The sequence below is a fragment of the Corvus moneduloides genome, chromosome 4 (assembly GCF_009650955.1).
Source record: "Corvus moneduloides isolate bCorMon1 chromosome 4, bCorMon1.pri, whole genome shotgun sequence".
Taxonomy (NCBI): domain Eukaryota; kingdom Metazoa; phylum Chordata; class Aves; order Passeriformes; family Corvidae; genus Corvus; species Corvus moneduloides.
Window position 1 is genome coordinate 52,475,190 of NC_045479.1, and position 19,332 is coordinate 52,494,521.

General features: G+C 36.0%; 1 protein-coding gene across 26 annotated transcripts in view; it reads right to left on the reverse strand.

Moving 5' to 3' along the window:
- CADPS2 (calcium dependent secretion activator 2) overlaps positions 1-19,332 on the reverse strand; it is a 292,543-nt gene that overhangs the window by 35,306 nt on the left and 237,905 nt on the right. For 8 of the 26 annotated variants that reach the window (XM_032105964.1, XM_032105962.1, XM_032105960.1 and 5 more), the window contains 5 exons: positions 14,849-14,990; positions 14,600-14,719; positions 6,880-7,035; positions 4,584-4,731; positions 970-1,044 (listed from right to left, as the gene is read on the reverse strand). In XM_032105964.1, the coding sequence (XP_031961855.1) occupies positions 970-1,044; positions 4,584-4,731; positions 6,880-7,035; positions 14,600-14,719; positions 14,849-14,990 (641 nt within the window). Of the gene's footprint in view, positions 1-969; positions 1,045-3,566; positions 3,582-4,583; positions 4,732-6,879; positions 7,036-14,599; positions 14,720-14,848; positions 14,991-19,332 lie in introns of all 26 variants that reach the window. The other 18 variants (XM_032105953.1, XM_032105961.1, XM_032105978.1 and 15 more) reach the window with 3 other exon arrangements.

The window sequence follows — 19,332 nt, forward strand, 5'->3', positions numbered from 1 at the left end:
TAGACCAAAAATGTGTGGTTTCTACACAGTTATTAATAAATGGACTCATTTTGTTTAAACTTCTGTAATGATCCTACAAAGCCTTCCTCTTCAACTGATGGGTGCCAATCCAAAAGCAGATTCCCACCCCCCAACCCCCCCAGCAAGCCACGACAAGCAAAAATGAAGGCATGATGAAAATATGACCTGAGTCTTACTTTTTGTCACTAACTCACAAATTGTAAATATATGGCTCATTTATCCTACTTTGAAAAACAGGTATTTCTGGGTAGTTTGCCATGCATAGATAACAAAACTTCTTATAAAATCTTTCTTTTCTGTCATTATTTTCTGTGTTCTTCAAACCATTGGGGACGGAAACCTTAAGACTTTTACTGGAGTAGAGGTGCTAGAGAAAGACAAGACGACGAAGTTTTCTTCACTTATTCTCCAAGTCCTTATATCATGTCAAAACATTTTCTTTTTAAATATAAAAGCCTACAAAATCAATTTTAAGAAACAACAACTTATAAAACATTTTTAATTAAACAGTTTGTGGACCAAAATATCATTAAAAAGTTAAACTAACTGAAACTCTGGATATTGTCCACCTCTAAATACAAAATTTAAATACTAAGTGATAGGAAGAAAGTTCTTATGTAAGAAACTTAAAAAAAATAACACATGGTATTATGTGAGACAATATTGACAAAATTTAGTCCTACCAGTTCTAATAGCTGCTAGCATTTCATATCTACAAAAGAAAAAGAGTGCAACCTTATCTCAGTAGTAGATTGCATAGAAATTGTTCACTCAATTGTTATAAAATTTAATTTTGTAAATTCAGTACTATTTGCACAAGTTGTGTTTACAAATCATGTTGTCCTCCACAATTTTCCTGTGTATAGAAAAACTGTGTGATATTTGAAGACATCTCCAAAGTTCAACCATTTTCTGCTGTATTAGAAATTAAAATGTAAATAATTTTACCTTTGAAACAAGAAGTGAAATAATTTCTTTAACAGTTTCTTCAATCAAGTCATCTATTTTTGAGTGGTATTGTTGCTGTATTTCAAGAGATAAAAAAGCATTAGCATGTATATGAACACACACTTTTGTCGTAAGTCATAAATGGTGCAAAGCTGATAACCCTGCCAGATCAGATTTACTTAAAATTATCATTTTGAACATCAGAAGAACAAACCCTTGAAAATGATCCACCCAATCAACAGTTTCTTACATTCTGTGTTGAAAATTTTCCCATGTACACTGTTGAGTTAAGCAGCTAATGGGGTTATTATTTAGATGAATTGAGTTCCTATACTTATTCAGGCGAAGGAATGTGAAGGATACTTTTTGTCTTCTCCTATATAATTAAGGTGGCCATGTATTTTTTTCTAAAGGGTTGGTTTAGCTGGAGAAGCAAAAAGACTAGAATAAGATTTAATTAATACAGCATTTCATGTCTGACAACTCTCATTCATAAGTTATTTTAAATGTCCTCTAGAAATAAAATGAGCTCCAATTGTTCATCCTGAAAGAGCCTTTTGGTTAGCACAGTGAGCTTCAGTTTATACAAATCTTACAATATGCTCAAGCGAGGGCAAAATTAAAATTTCATCAACAAAGCAGAATAGATGGTAACAAATTAATAGGCCATAGAAGGCATAATAAAACAGACTTCATTCTCCATAGACTTTTTCTTTAGTTTTTTCATAAAGAAGGTACCTTTAAGTAAATGCTTTTAAAATAAATCTGAAAGACTTTTTAGATAATCCTACTGAGTTCCCTTCTGAAATTAATAGGAACTAGGGATCCCATTCTGTCAATGAGGCACATCAATTTAAACAGTAATTCTTCCTTTAGAAACATTTATGTGACAGCAAAGACTGTCCCCAATAGCCACTTCACAGAAAATGTGACTTGTAAAGACTAACCCTGTCTTCCTAGTTCAAGACTACTTGGAACAGCTAACAGTATAATGCTTGGAGTAAAAGTACTGAGGTCAGTGTAAACATTAGCCTAACTTAGCAGCTGCCACCTGCATAGTTTTCGGAGTCCTAAGTTTTTAAAGGCTATTTTTCATCCATTTCAGAGTTGCCATACAAACCAAAACATTAAATCTGATATGCTGAATATTTTTAGGAATGGTTTTCTAAAGAGCACAGGTATTGAACTTGGGTTTAAATTAAGAGAAAATAAAACCATGAGACGTGTTTGTTCACATATACGTGTCTGCTACAGGTACCAACACCAAACGTTAATTTTTGCTTTTTATTTCTTTTAAAGTTTAAAAACACTTGGAAAATGTAAATACACAACTCAGGCAAACAACTGTGATCACACTAGAACAGTAAAAGAGCATATTAGAAATACATCAAAGAACTTTCTACATTTTCATATATATTATATTCCAACCACATTAATGTCTTGACCAATATAATATTGTCTTGATCTGCTAAGGAGTCTAATCACCCCAAAGAGTGTGTGATATCTGTTGCTTACAAGTCTTCACAAGGCAATGGTTTCTTACTCTCTGGAAACTATAAACAATTATTCTCCCACTGATGAATGACGAAACTATACATACTCCTATGATCTATGAAAAACAGTTGTCTCTCCCAGAACGTGTCTGCAGCTTTATCTCCACAGTACATTAAATTAATGGATTTATGTATGTAAGATCAGTTCCTATATTTTTTGGTTTTTTTCTTCTATTTTTTTCTCTTTTTTTTCTCACAACAAAGCAAATACAATTTTGTAGAATTGAAGTATAAACAGTAACTTCACTTCTGAACAAGGAATAAAAAGAACTGAACCAAGCTTTTCAAAAACCACAAGGTTCCAAAATCATGACATTTCTTTAGAAATAATTTTTAAATTACACTAATCTGACTTTTTTTCATGATTTATTTTGAAAACCATGGGATCATAAATATTCTAACCCACTCCTCTCCAGTGCTAACTTCCACTAAAACAGTAACCCTCAGCAAAACAAAACTTCAGATCTTCGTGGAAGATGATTTGACTCCAGGCTTTAAGAACGTGGCTAAACTTTGGCTCCTAGTGGACAGGCAGACAGTGCAGGGGGATAATCCAGAGCAGGCAGGAAGAATGGCATATCCTGGAGAAGGGGGTTATGCCATCTGTCTGCAGGTCACTAGAGGTACTGATATTGCCTGTCCCCAAAGCAGCATGTGCAAGTGTGTGTTTGCAAGTTACTGCCTGCACACACATGAAAGGTGAAATGGCAGCATCAGCTCAGACAAAGAGTTTCTAGCTGTGGTTTACTTCTGATGAGCCTCACTGAGAGGTGAAAGAATTCAAAACTTTGGGACCTGGTAAGACAGGACACTGGGTATGAAAAGCAGAAAAGTGAAGACTTCATCTGGAATCATCTTGGAGGGTGAACAAGGAAAGAACTGAGAAGCTGATGATCAGTTTGTTGCACGGTCAGACTGTAAACGAATTTTGAGGGCCTGGCTAGCAAATTAACATGAAAAGCAATATTACCATTTAAAATAAAAAGTGGCTGTTAATATTAAACAAAAAAGATATAAATTAAAAAACAATGAAAAGACACTTACCCATTGACTAGCAAACTGGTTCATGTCATGGAAAATCAAAAGGAAAAATAAAGACGACAGGGTATAACAGGAAAATGATGAATGTCTCATTGAATTAGAAAAAAAAAGACAATTACATCGAACATGCTAACTTGAAAACATCAGTCAATGAAATGAAGAACACAGTATAGAAATGCAAAAATCAACTGAGAAAAATATGCCCAAAAAATGTAATTGTGAAGGTGCCTAAAGCAGACATACATTTTCTATTGCCAAATTCTGAAAAATGTTTTTACCATCTCTCCAAAACCAAATCAAACAAATTACAAACCAAATTACTTGCTATTGCATTAGCACAGAAAGAACAGTTTTAATTTTTTGCTGGTGGTCTCACCAATCTACATAGCATACCGTTTTAATTTCACAGATTATTCCTTCTGAGAGTGACAACAGAAGTCAGTGAAGTTTACATATCCTTCAAAAGCACATCAGTGCTCCACTGTGGAGTATCTGGCAGCAGACTACTGCCAAAATGGTCCCCGTCCTTGGAGACCAAATAAAAAAACCCTATTAAATTACCTGATTCTTTCTTTCCTCTATTTTCAGCATATTCCTAGGCATGAATGCTGTGTCTATAACCCATTTAAAACCAAACCGTACTCATTTAAAACCTGTCTGCAAAGCACAATATTTTGGCTGTATTTTACTATTACAAAAGAGTTCTGAAGTGGGCTCTTTTCCTGTTGCAACCCGAGAGAAATTCCTGGAGGGGTTGTGAGTCAAGAAATCCTCTGAATGTTCAACAGACTCACAGGTCAAAGCAAACAAATTACAGAAGCACTCTGTGTGTTCTCTGGTGGAAGATGAGGGGTTGTGTCTTGCATGACACTTCTAGGGATGAGCTGATGCACGCTTCTGTCCAAACAGAGCTATGTGACACATCTCAGTTTAGTTTGAAATAAATCCAAGGACAGTCTGCAGTGTGAGATGTTTCAGATCAACCAAACACAGGAATTAAACATATTAAATTCCACTTACCTCTTGCCCCGCATCCAGTATGCAGAGTTTAGCTGTCTGCTTTTTGGCGTCAACTAAGACGTTAAACATTGTACACAGAGAAGAAGGGATACGCAAGTCTGTTGATTTGTTTATCTTTTGCAGCTTCACTTCAAATGCAATTCTTGTTCTGTTTATTAAGACACAATTTGTAATATGAGTATCTCTGATAATTCTGAACAACCACTGTAAACGTGTATGAATCTTACTGAACATGTTGGCTTAACAATGTACCTATGCACGAGAACATTTTAGAATTAAAATTCTGTAAATCCAGAAGATCAACCTTTCAATAAACAATTGCATTGATGGTTTCAAGGTTCTGTCCTTCTTCAGTGAATTCAGTTGAACAATAAAAGTATTATCTTCTTGCTTTCTAGATAACAATATGTTTCCTTGTGTGATGACTGAGAACAATTTAAAGCAATGAAAATACCCCTCATTTTCCAGATTTTTTATGCTAAAATGCAGTTTATTGTATAAAATGCTTACTTCTAAGAAATATAATGAAAAAGTCATCTTCTGGCTTTAATGGAAATAGAATTTTAATAAAGAAAATGAGTTTACTATTAAGAAAATATTAATATGTATATTGAAAATTAAGACATATCAGGAGATACATAACATAAATACCCTATTTTCTTCTCACATCAGTGTAAATAACGAGCAATGTCACTGAAATAAACTATAATTCAGCATACCTAACCATAAAAATATTTTATTTCCATCATTATTCTTAAATGTGGGTACCAGAAATTCAACAGTATTTTTAGAAGATGGGAAGAGAAGAATCCTATTTTCCATTTTAAAAATTCTTAAGATCATATAAATATCACAAGAGGAGCTGTAATAGAAGAATTCCATCATTTTTTTCTGAGTTGCTACTCTAATCTTTATTACCTGACATACAGTATCTTTGACCACACTAAAACATCATTAGTGTATTAAAATTGGTATGTTATATATTGTCTAAAATATTAAAATATTTTATAGTCCTGTTGATAAGACTGTAAAGATTTTTTTTAGGCTCAAAATCAATATAATCCACGTATTATTAACACTGAATCTCTTTGCTACTCCGTCCATGGTTTTTTTAGACTAAGATTATACTAATAATCTTCCAGCCCTTTAACATTTCACCATTTTTCTAAGATTTCTTAGATAACCATAACTGACTGAGCTTCTACGCCAAATTCTTTAGATGGATTGCTTTAATGTTAGTGTTTCCTATCTTTCTTTGTTAGAACTTTAACTTTTATTCCACTCCCTGTATCATTCCCCTTTCATAATCAAATAGAAATGTTCTTTTAAATGTTTCTGGTTTTTTAATAATGATTTCTGCAGCTCTAGCAACAGGCTCATACTGTAAGCCTGAGTCTGTCCTTTTTCCTACTGTGTTTAGAAAAAGTAATGCAACACTGTGCCATCTATAAAGGTTCTCTGTTTCTTTAGACTTACTTATCAGTATTGTAAATTTTATGATTAACACAATGAAATTACAAAATTTATTTTCCCCTATTCTATTATTTTTTTTTAAATCTGTGTTTTTATGCATCCAGATTAAGCTTTCTGAAGCACCTAATTGTAGGTCTCCGTAAATTTTCTAGACATACAGATACTTCTTCTAAACTCAGTGATATTTACTGAAAGCTATAGCAGAGATCTTTTCAGATCACCTGTATTAAATTTAAAAGAATATACCAACAATGCTAAGATACAGCTCAAGAAGAAACAGCACTATATTTTCTGTAATTTCCAGAAGCTTAGCACTATAAAACTTAGTTTCGGTTGGATGATTTTCAGCCAGCCTTCTTCTGTTTGTTGTATAAATGCCGAAATACTGTACACTTTACAGTTTGTAATATATTTCTTAGGGACAGTGCTCTAAAATTGACAAATAAAATAATATTATTAAATGAACATGAAGAATAATGTAGTAAGGGGGGAGAGAAATGTGCAAAAAGTTTTCTTCTAGCAGAATTCTGAGTTTTGTTAATATTTGCCACAAATATGGAATAGAAAAAAACCCAACTTGGTTTATTCACTTCCAAGGGTCTATTCACAACAGATACAGAAATTCTCCTTGCTATTTCCTAGATGTTGCCAAATTGCTGATTGCCAGATGCTGGGAAAGAAACACAAGTCATGATCTCTTTTAGAGTTGCCCTGATTCCTGTGACAGGACTCTGGTATAGATAAACCTTTGCAAGCCAGCATGACCCCTCCTGTGTTAATTTTCAAATCTCTCCCAATTTTTAAGTGGTCATTTCCACTATACCTTTTAACGCAGGCTTCTATCATGTCAGTGGCCATGAGTTTAAGTCTCTGCTCTAAATGGTGGGCAAATTCTGGTTCTGGCCAGTGAAGATCAAAAACAAACATCTGCAGAGCATCCAGTTTCCAGAAAAGATCTTCGGATGTAGCTGATCCATTGCTATAAGAAACAACAAAAAAAAAAGCCCCCCAGAAACAGAAGATAAATGTATGGATGTCTGACCCAGTTGCCACATAATTAAGGTAATAAGATTTCCTTATCACACATCCTTCACCTCCCTGTTTCTTTTAGCACAGTTGCTCTTATTTCAAAAATGGAAAATGGTAGTGGGAAACTTAAAATAATTCCCCTTAGGGTGAAAAAAGGAAAGTATTTCTCGTTTATTAACTGAGAAATATGGCAGGCTAGAGAGGTAGATGGGATGTTAGGGAGCATGGAAAATGAAGTAGCTCAAGTTTCAGATCAAGATAGGAAAAATACAGGGTACAGGAATAGTAAGGATCTTTTCAACATACTGAAGACTTTGTGCATGTATTTTCTTGCCTTCATAACTCTGGTAGATAAGTCTACCAAATAAATGAGGACGCTAGTAGTAATACTGTAAAAGAGACAACCAGACAAATAGTCCCTTGATAAATGCTCATGAATTCTAACTGAGGGGATAGCATCAGATCTGGGTGGAAAAAAAAAGGAGAAGAGAAACTCCTTAAAGAAACTTGTGTACAAACAAAACCAGGGGATTAATATGGCTCTGTGCCATCTCAGATCATCCATAATGTTTCAAAGTGATTCTTCAATTGATTGCTAAATTTAAATACATTTGTTTGCGATAAAATACAACTTAAAGCTAAACTTGGCAGTAAGTTCATTAACACTTCCACTGTAAATGCAGATTCATTACATTTATTATTTATTACATTAATTACATACACAACGTGTTGTACTTCAATGCCTGAATTACTGTTTAAGGTCAATGCATACTATGCAACACTGAATTCCAGGATGTGAGTGACACAATCAACCAAAAATCAGCCTGACAGTCCCAATTCAGATCCAAATAGTTTAAATACATCACTACTATCATTTTGTTTCTTCTGCCTCATGACAAAAGAACACAATTATCAAAGTGTTACGTGACCCCCAGCTCTCATGGAAGGAATCAGTGAGCACTGTATGTGCTCAGGACAGAGGAGAGTCAGATTCAAAACCAAAGGAAGCAACCAGAAAGGACCTCTAATATCTGACCAGCTAATGCACCCCTCAGACAGCAGCACCACCACTGGCTCACACCGGGTTAGCTGAGGCAGTGGGCAGTGAGGTGAATTAAAGCACAGCTCACGTTCAGGGCTCTGAAGCGGCAGCAGGGATGCAGCAGGAGCACTGCTTCAGTCTCACACCTGCACCCACCACCTTCCAGACACACCCACGTGCCCCTTGCTCCACTGCCTTAATGCCACCAGAGCCACTTTCATACATCACTAATTTTAATTAAGGAATAGAAAGAAAAACAACCAAAACTTCTGGAAAATTTATAATCCTGTTAGACTGGTTTTTAAGTTATGTGGCAAGCGAATATTGAAGATATCATTGCATCTGCTGTGTACACTGGCAGTGTGTGAAGCTGTAGATGCTTTGTTATAGACCTTATCTGATTCAAAAGTGGCTAAATTGATTTTTGAGATGATTGGGGTAAAAGAATGAGACAAATCATATGGGGACAGAAATGGGGCAACCTCAGTATTTATATAACTGTTGATAGAAACACATATTTTCTAGAAAAGAAACCAAACTTTCTCAAAAAACAAAACTAACCATTTCCATTATCAGATTATACAATTTAATCTTTTTTTATTCTCCCATAGTTTCTTTTTCATCTGATGGAATTCCAAAGGAAATTCTTTAAGATTCAGGAAGACTAATGTATTCATAATAACATAAATGCATTCTTATACACATTTACTACTTTGTTTACTACTAAATTGTAGTAGCTACTTAATTTTGTTTAATTAGACTACCAAAGTTTTGCAATTATAATAAATGTAATAACAGGCACAGGTTCATGGAAGAATTAATTCAGTGAGAAACACTAATTAATTTGTTCTCTTTTAATATAATTTTGAGCTTTCATTCTTAAATTTTTTATTCAGCATTGTTCAATGACACTTGAATTTGATTAACATATATTAATAAGACGAGGAAAGAAAATAAAGTGCTACAACAGAAATTGTTTGTTCCTGGTTCACACATTCAAACACAAATGTCTAATTTATTTGCTAAATGCTGCAAAAGAAGAGCTAAACTCAGAGTTTAACTCCTCCTGGCACAAGAGTAATTCCTACATTCAAATCAAGCCTGAATCTATATCCATAACTTCAGAACCATTTTTTTTTTGTGAAGGGACATGACACATTCTTGGCTATTGAAAAGTTTTTATTTTCATGTGTATGGTAAAGCTACTTCAGTCTAAAGAAGGGAATAAACTGCTCTACCAGGAAACTGAAGTGACACTCTTTGTTTAAAAACTGTATTTAATAGTTTCCACAGTTTTAAAATTAAGCACAAACTCTACTTCTTTGCTGGCCAAAATTTAACCTTTCAGATGCTGTCTAGTTGTCCATTCTTATTAATCGGGTTATGGCAGTAAGAGAAGGTTACCAGTGATTAAAAGAGGCAAATATTATGCACATCCTGTTAAATTCCCATTTTTTCTAATGGGAACTTAACTTTGCATTTGGTCACACTTTGACTGGGAGAGTGGACCAGGTATTTCCAGAGGTCACTTTTAAATTATTTTATGGCTTTATGCCTTGCATCATACTGAACACAGCAAAAAAAGATCCAAGACAATGTTTCTCCAAGAACCTGCAGCATATCAAATTCAAGAGTTGCATGCAGCCTCCTAGGCATGCAGCCTTAATTCACCTCTTATACATTGACAGCTGAAAGAGGCAGCTTCTCACTGGGCTTGCCAGGCACCTAAGAAGTAGCAATTAGTCAAACAGTCCACTAATAAAGTACACTGGTTGTAAGATATACCCACACATCACTCCTGAATAGATGCAGAATAAATAATTTCTTGCCTACATATGAAACTCCATAGGGTGGCTTGGGATATGAAAATATAAACATTAAATATCTAAGAATATTATCAATCAACCAAAAGATTCAAAAGCAGCTGGCTTCATTTCTTCTATAATTTACCAAGGGCAGTGATGGTCATTTTACAAATTACTGCAATTATTATTTTTTTAAAGTTACTACTGAGATACTACCCACTAGCGTTTTGTGAGGACCACTTACAAAACACAGCACAAGCTCTACATCCCTTGTGAGCCCCCAGCTTGTGAACTCCAGCTTTACATTCTTTATGCTGCTTCAAGATATATATGTTCAGGGCTCAGAAGGTTAATTGAGAATTTCTTCAACAGAACAGGATTTTCAATAATTCCAGCATCAGTTGCACTCAGCCCCATCTCTCTACTTTCCACCAGCAGATGAGGGGGAAGGATGGAACAGAACTTTTTCAAGTATCAGTTAGTGTAAATTCCCTCAAAGATATTGGAAAAAGAGCTACCCCATGACTTCTCTTAGCTCAGGAGTGAGGCAACCTAAGGATCAAGCAACAAAAACCAAGTTCCTTGAGTCTTTGTTCTTACTGCATAGTAAGAAGGAAAGAAACATTTGGAAATGTTTGGAAGGAAAGAAATTTGCCCCACAATACACATTTGTCTTCCAGAATGCTCAACAGGACCAAGCTATATTCAAAACTCCTTATTCCATTGAAAGCATATCAGTCAGATTTCACTATGCCATCAGTCTTATGGCTATACTTTTAAATATCCATCCTTAAAAATGCAGGCCATGGTCTCCAACCACTTTACTGGAGGTAAGCTCTATGACAGGAATGTATGTGGCACTGCAGACACAACCCCTCAGAACAGAGATGAAACATGGCCTCCTGACTCATTCAGCACTCACAAACACACAGAGAGCTCAGACACATTCACACCAGCTCCCTTTATATCACTATTGGAGCACTGTGACTACTCCAGCCTTGTCTCTCTCATCACTCATTATAGCTGAGCCATAGCAGGAACAACATAAATGACACATTTCCTTTGATGTTGCCTCTTCTGGGTGGAAGACAAGACAGGACTATTCTGCTGTAAGAATATATCTTATTCCAGGTTTCCCCAGCCTCAAGTTTTCCTGAAGCTGATGTTTTAGACTGGCACCAGATAGCAACAGGCAACCTCAGGTCTGTATCTACAATATCTCTGGTCAGTGACACTATGTCATGTCTGCACTGAAAAGAACAATCTATAAATTAAACCAAAAACAATTAAAATCACCCACAAATCTAACTTAAAATGATATTTAAAATACGAAGAGCAATTTAAGATAGTATATTTGAATTAATGAATAAGTAAGGAAAAGCTAGTTGTGGCTGATTGAAAGCTATTACAGAATATTCAAACATTTTTGCTCGTTAAGATTATCTTCAGCCAAATGGAAGAGTAATTCACAGTGCTCTGCATGTCTAGCCAATGTGTCCTCTGAGTTGTCTTCTCCAGGGACCAATCAAGAAAAACAGACTATTCCTCGTAACAATTTTCCCTTTTCATATCTCACTTTCCAATGCCCAAAAAGAACTGGAAAAAAGGCAATGATCTTTCTAAATGCTGTTATAAGTAGCTTATATTTACTGCTTCAACACATATGATGAAGGAGGAAAAAAGAAACAATTAATTAAAAAATATAAACAATTGTTGCTAGTAATGTTCAAGAGAATTGTAGCAACTTTAAAGTGAAAATGGGAAAAATCTATTTTCATCAAAAAAGCACAAAAAGGGATGCCCAACTGTGAATATATTTTCACTTCTTTCTCTTCAGCAAAAGTTCTTAGGTAGGCACATAACACCTCTATTGAATATGAAGGTTCTTAAACATGAACTTGAGAGCATGGACACAAACCTTAGTAAAGTTTGGAGAATATTAAATCTCTTTGTATTACAGATCAAAGAGACACATGACTTCAGCAAACCTTTAACGCAGTTGGCTCACAGACTGCTCATTCTCATTCTTTTTGACTCTAGATTCTTCATTGTGTAATTCAGATGGATAATGATTAATTGGCCAAAATCATCACTTTCAAAGAGAAAGAGGAAAGTCCCACAGAACTCTGTGACAGACATTGTCATCTTCTTGCCAAATCATCAGTTTTGTGGCCAGGAGGAGGGAGCACAGTGAAATGGGAAAGAAAGACTTGGGGGAGTCAGTGAAAAGAAGGAGTCTACCTGGGCTCCTGAATTTAGATGCCTCTGCCGACTATATGTGTAACTCACTGTACCCCTCCAGTCCATCTACGCTGGGGTGTGCATCACACTGAAAGGGAAAACTGTCAGGAAACTCCAGGTTTTGCTTAGCCGGTATTGGGCTACTCCCTGTTGAAGAACTTAACTAGTAAATGTGTTCTCCCTGAAAAAGATGGGATGGGAGAAGAGGGAGAAAATAAAACCCTCCTCCTTTCTTTCACATAATAGTGAAAGTAAATCACTTCCTCTGCCAGGAACTGAGCCACTGTTACCGGCAGGAAAAAGGAAATTCCTTAGCATGAGAGGAGGAACAAGTGGCTTGAAGTGGCTTTGCCTTTTTTTTTTTACCCAAATACATGACTATTCTAAAAATTGACTTGGCTCTTCCATAGAATGCAGATAGGCTGATTCTTAAAATAGTGCCTGAATACCAGAGTGTTACAAAGCTAACTTAATGCTACCTGCAATCGAGACTGTAAATTCATACACATTTTATAAAATATAACCTCAAAGCTCTATGTTTTGGGGAAAGAACATGAAGAGGTGCCTCCACCAGAGCCAGCACCATGGCAGACCTCTTCTTGAATGCTGTGAGGGGTGGCTGAAAGGGCATGATGGCCTTACAAAGGTCACAGCTGCAGTGAAGACACTGCTCATCCCCACTTCTCTTGAAAAGCAGCAGAATGACAGCTACTTCTGGCAAGTGTTTACAGCATGTCAACCTCACTGCTCACCAAATTCTAGGAAAACCTCCCTGCTTAGTTTAGGATTTTATGCATACTGTCTCATACATACCATGAAACTAAATACAAGAACGTGTGCAAGGGGGATGAGCCCATGGCTGAATTTCACTATACTTGTACGTGTTTTGACAACACAGTCTAGGAATATATTGCTTCACCAAACCCTTCATTTTGGAAAGATCTATTACTATAATCCTCCAACCAGAATCTGTATTAATTATAAATTCAATTTTCCTCTATACAAGTTATTTTTACTGGATGAGGCTGCTAGAAATCAGACTGCAAGAAGAGCACTTCCAAGATTAGCAAATCTTAACTCTGAAAGCTATTCTTTAAAAAAAAAGTGACCTTTGAAAACCTGGGGATAACAGAAAGGAATTTGAGTTGCAGAAAGCCAATTAGTTTGTGTTCAAAGCTGAAATGACTTACATAAGCACATCAGAAGAAACCTAGCATTACCATAGTAAACACAAAAGGTACCAAAGCCAAGGATTAAGAGGAATTCTGTCACTTTTTAGGGGAATTAACAGCAGAACAACAATCATAGTACTCCCTTTTTACAAGGAGTCACATGGAAAAGACAAGAGATAATGGGTTCGAGTTACTTCTGGGGAGTTCCTGATTAGAAAGAATAGGAAATTTTTCACAATGAGGACAATCAGCCATTGGAATCATCTCCCCCAGAAGAAATGGTGGATTCCCAACATTGGACATTTTAAAAATTTGTCTGGACAGGGTGCTGGGCCATCCTAGACCATGCTTTTGCCAGGAAGAGTTGGATGAGATGATCCTTGAGGTCCCCTTTAACATGGTATTCTACAATTGTATGAACTCTTGCAGAAATAGATGCAATGCTATTTAGGAGTCTGTCATAAAACTTGAAAAGACAACACTTGTCTTGAAATAATATTATCAACCTATGTGTTTTGAATGTGTGTTTTTTGAAATCTTTCTCATTCATGCTTTCCAATATAACTTTTGCTAAAATAAGGTTCTTCTTGAGCCTTTCCCTAACATATATTAATATGTCCTCACACAGGAATCTGACCTGTAACTATGGGAATCTTTCACAGAGCAGGCTACATATACTCTATATTTTTTTTAAGAAAAGAGCACTGAAATATTGGGCAAAAATCAGAAAGAAATATTTTTTTTTTCTCAAGCAGACAAAGAAATGGATGTACTTCTATTCTTGTACTTATTAACATGTTACCATTTTCCTGTAACATGGATACTTAATCTAATGACAATATTTGCAATCAATGATTTTCAGAACCAATACAAAATGAGCTAATCAAACCCATGCAAAAATATAATGGGCTGCCTTATTTTACAAAACCACAATGTAAAATCAATTATCCTAAAGGTTCCCCACTGCTTATTAATTCAGAAGAGTCATTAGGTTGTTTAGAGTAGTAAACACCATTCCTGCTATGACAGACCTTTGCCAAGTTGATTTTCTACATTATCAGGTTTAAGACTGCTACATTTTAATGCACTAGAAAGCGCAACTCACTAACAGTCCATGCTTGGCTCACTCCCAAGAAACAACAGTTTCCAACTAAGAGATGATAAACACCATGCAATCCAAATACAGCTGCACAGAACACTAGCAAGGCCATGCAGAGCTGACATACAGTCAGAAAGTTATTGAAGAATACACACGTGGAGTCATACAAAGAAGTCATCCAGGTTGGTGTAGTAAAGCTAGGTATTTGTGGAAGATTAAGAGGCAAACTTGGAACTTTTGGAAGAGCTACATTAGGAAGACTGTTGGTGATGCTCCTGTGAAGAAATAAACAATGTAGGAATACAATAAAAAATAGAATATTTAGAGGACAACAGGGGAGAACCCCTTATTAGACAGAAAGCTATAGGCAGGTGCTTTGTTCAGATTTTGTAAAAAGGACTTACTTGACAGGTTGCCATGACTCTTGCTCAAGACCTCTGTGAATGGACTGAGCAATTGATGATTCCATGAGATCAATGTAGCGGACGACCATGGGAACAAAAATTTCTTGCAAGTGCTTGTGAAACTTTCCATTGCACAAAAGTGCTTTAAAAAAACAAAAAGACAAATAAAAATGTCAGACCTTTTGTTATAGGAAGAAGTATATCTTAAAATGTTTTAGTACACAAAAGCATTATAAGAAAAAAATCCAGCTTGTGTAGGATATACAGTTCAGAAGAGATACATGAAGTGTTCCATCAGGACAGTGCAGTACATTTCAAACTGTCAGTGTAATGAAAACTAGGTACTTACTGAAGTTCTTTACTGAACCAGAACCTTTTTGCATCTTCTTAAAATTAACAATAAGCTTTGCTGAATCTAAGCATTAGCAATTTATTTTCATCACTTATACACCAAGACAGGACAAAAAATACCCAAAGCAAAAAAACCCAAACCTATTTGAATGTCATTCATAAGCAGTAGAGTATTACCTACTTCACAGATGGGACTTACTAGATGAAAAACTGTATACACATGCAAACTGAACATGCTCAAAACATGAAAATTAGTTTGCCACCACCACTGCTTGTCCCTGTATTCCCTGAAGTCTTCTCTCAGCAAATGCGAACTCTTAGCACACTAATATCCGGTCCCACCAAGGGAATATATGTTTCATGTTTCCAATGTGTCTGTGTTCACCCATTAATCTAGCACTGTTGCTAGGACCTGTAAGAATATTCCCATGTGCGTATGGAAATCATAGAAGCTCAGCCACAGAGAGAAATTTTCATGACCTTGGCAACCCTTGTTTTGTCTCGTCCGTATTCTGTTGTTTTAAATTCTTTTGTGGGTTTCTCCTCCCACCAATTCTGGCATACAGGCTTCTTGTATGACTGGATGAGCACCAAAATTACATCTTGAGGAGGTTTCCTCCTCTTTCTAAGAAGAACAGCCTGGGTCACAGGGCTCACTCTGGACATCATCCTTTAAAATTACAATCCCTTTTGTTCTACTACCAATGCCACTCCATGTCTAACATGTCAAAATAGTTTCTATAACTTCCAAAAAACTGTTTTGCCTTCCATTCCTGAATGATGTTCAGCCCAAACTGAACCTAGGAGAGAGGATGACTATGGGGAAAACGTGCCATCAAGCTTCAGTGCCCTATTTCTACTTGTATTGCAAGAAGTGCCCTTGTTGCTGAATGTCTGGACACTATGTTACTTCTTTTTCTTGAATACGATGATCTGGAAGCAAAAATTATTTTCTTGAAAACACCCTTGTAGAGTAATAGCAAATTTTGTATCAATCACCTTTACCTAAGGAAACAATATTATGTGATCAACTCTCTCTGCTTTGTGTAACTGCCTTTCTTGCTAAGAATTTTGAAACTTTCAGCTAATTTCAACCACTTTAGAGACAGGGGTAGAGATATCAGATATCAGATATATGAAGTTTTATAAAAACAGGCAGCTAGGTAGCAGGCAGAGATTATTAGGGTTTCCACTGAGAAAAAGGCAGAGGTGTAGGATCATCTCTTTATTAAACACTTGAGAATCCACCCTTGAGAGCACCTGTGAGTCCGTTACAAACATGATCCATTATTTACACTGCTCCTCAAAATAATTGTTAACTAGTTAGTTCTGGCTTATTATTTATATATCAGGAATTCAAAACAGTGCCATTTTTCTCTATTTATTATTATCTTCTACATCTGAAAACTACAGCACCTTTTACCAGCAACAAAGGACTGAGGAGGATTTGGATATTAGTACAAAAGTTGCACAGTAAACAGCTGATGAGCATTGCCTCTGAGAAACAAAAGGTTGCTGGCATCCATTTGCATATTAGACTGAGTTTTCAAGGCAACTTTGAGCCGAAAAATAACAACAAGAATACAACTGTGCCAACTAAATCAATCTTGCTGCTTTATAGTGAACCAATGAAGGACTGTAACTAATCAGGCAATCACAGTTACTTGAAGGGATAAGCTTGTAGTTTAGTATTTTCTGAGCACACCACAGAAATGCTCTGCTCTAAGCCCTGCTCTGGCAATTACAGTAATGAAGCCTCATGGGCAGGAGGCTGACTCTTGTTATTTCGAAGTCAGCATGAAATTTTAAGAAGTTACAGGCAAAAAGGTGTTCAACTTAAAAAGCTGAATCATTTTCCTAACATCATGACACCAGTCTTTACAGGGAAGTGAAATTTTCTAAAATTATGCCAAGACTTATTGTTATTTCACCTCCACAGAAATCCCTCTGTGTATGTGGGTACACTCACAAGAGAACTGTCTTGGATCAACAACTCTGTGAGCATTCTGTTTTCCCAGGGTTCAGGACATGGCAGCTCTGATTTACCCATCTGGAGATCTCCATCAAGGATTAATTCAGGGCAGAGAAAGAACTCAGAGCACGGGGATAAGTGATATAGCTGAGTATCATCATCAGACTCATGGTACTCTACCCTCTGATTAAAATTGATCTTGCCAAAAGGTACCACCTGTGCATCAAAGCAGATGGGAAACAAGAGATCCTTCAGGAAAATGCTGTACTTCAAATCCCTCAACTACCACTTGTCTTCAAAGACTTGTAGCTTAATTCTCCATTGTCTTTTCAATATAGACACCCCACATCCTCTTCATATGAGCCATCTCATATTCACATAAGCAACAATAAAATGAAAGCCTATGCCAGAGCAAGGTAATGCACAGGGAACGTTAAAGGAAAACACATTACAGGAACAGAAACAGAACCCCAAAGCAGATATTCTTGAAATATTGAAGTTGAAGAAGAAAACTATTATTTTTTTTCCATATTAGGAAATAAATTAGCTGAAAGATATTAAAATATGACAAGAACATATTAGAGATGAAAACTAAAGTCTAGTTATCCAGTATTGGAATGAGGTTTCCTCTCTAACAGTAGGAAACAAATCTACTGTGCCTGTGTACAACAGAAGCTGTGAGGCTTCTATTCCTTTTACTTAAACAGGCACATCTTAGGAGTTATCCTGGAGTGAGCATGTTAGGCTGTGCTCAAGATCTGCAGAATCAAAGGCAAGGAGGAATGATACAGATTAACGAGTGTCTTTTTCCCTGACAAAATTAGCACTCTGTCAGACTGTCTATAATTATCTTGCTTTTCATAGGATTCTCTGGAAAACATCACTTGAATTTTCTGGCATATTTTAAATCCAAAATAAGAAAGAGTGAATTTCAAGAAGGAAATATCCTTGAGGGTCCAGATTATATTTGTAGCAATTAAAACTTAACCAATGACACGTGAAAAGAAAGTTTATATTCCCATTCATTTGCTGTTTATATTACATTCTGCCTCCACAGAGAATTTCTTAATCAGCTGGTTAAATTGCAGTGAAAATTGCAAGTGTCCCAATTTATATAGAAATTATCTTGTACTTTTTACACATAAGACACATTTTAAAACTGAATTTTAGAGGTTTACTTTGTGACATCAAGGTTAAAATTTATTTAATCTTTAAAAGATAGAGTGACATAAACAGGTTATTGCACAGTTTACCCTTGTGTAGAAGTCCCATTAGGAAAAAAAGATTATTGGATATTCTGGTAAGGAATAATGCAGCTTGACTTAACTCTCAGTATCAGTAACTGAGACATGTAGCTCTTATCTGAACGCAGATTATGATTTCAAAGCAGCTCCTAATAGGACTGAGTCCCTGATCTACGAAAAGATTCCCACTCCAACGAATGAGAAGTGTAAGACTTGAGGTGAGATATTGGTGTGGGTATAAATTTTGCTCTGATTACCTTAAATCCAAGTTGTTTTCTAACTTTACCCTTTAGTTTAGGATAGGGTACAATGTTATCCATAAATTCTAGTACAAAAGTGGTACACAGTCTGTAACAAAGCAGGAAGATGATGATTCTGTCTTTGGTCGTGTTTGCCACTCTGCTACTACCAACAGCAATAGTGGAAAAAACTCATCAGAGAATTCCTGTTTGAAGTCAATAACCATAATTATGGCAATGGCTTTCAAAAGGCTAACACTCAACATGCTGTTTTTCCTAAATCAGCTTCATCAGACTATGTGCCCATTAGAGCAGACTGTGGCAGAGTTAGAGCAGGTGCACATTCCACTGAGTAACACTTGATGGAGAATGAAGATTACGAGTTAACTTTATAATACTCCTAGTTTTGACTGGTTCGTGCCAAAGTAGCAATGCAATAGTGCTGAGAAATAGCACAGTCAGTAAGTGACACTTGGAGAGAAAACTTGGCAAGGAAAGCATCAGAATACTGAATGTAGAGTTGGAAAACCTCTAATATAAGCAAAATATATAGACACTTCATCTAACCAGGCATATGCCATTAAAAGATATCTCTCACACCATGTTAAATGAAGAGGAATGTGTCTGTCTTTTGGCACTAAAAACCAGATTAATCTGGATAATTAAACAACTACAGAA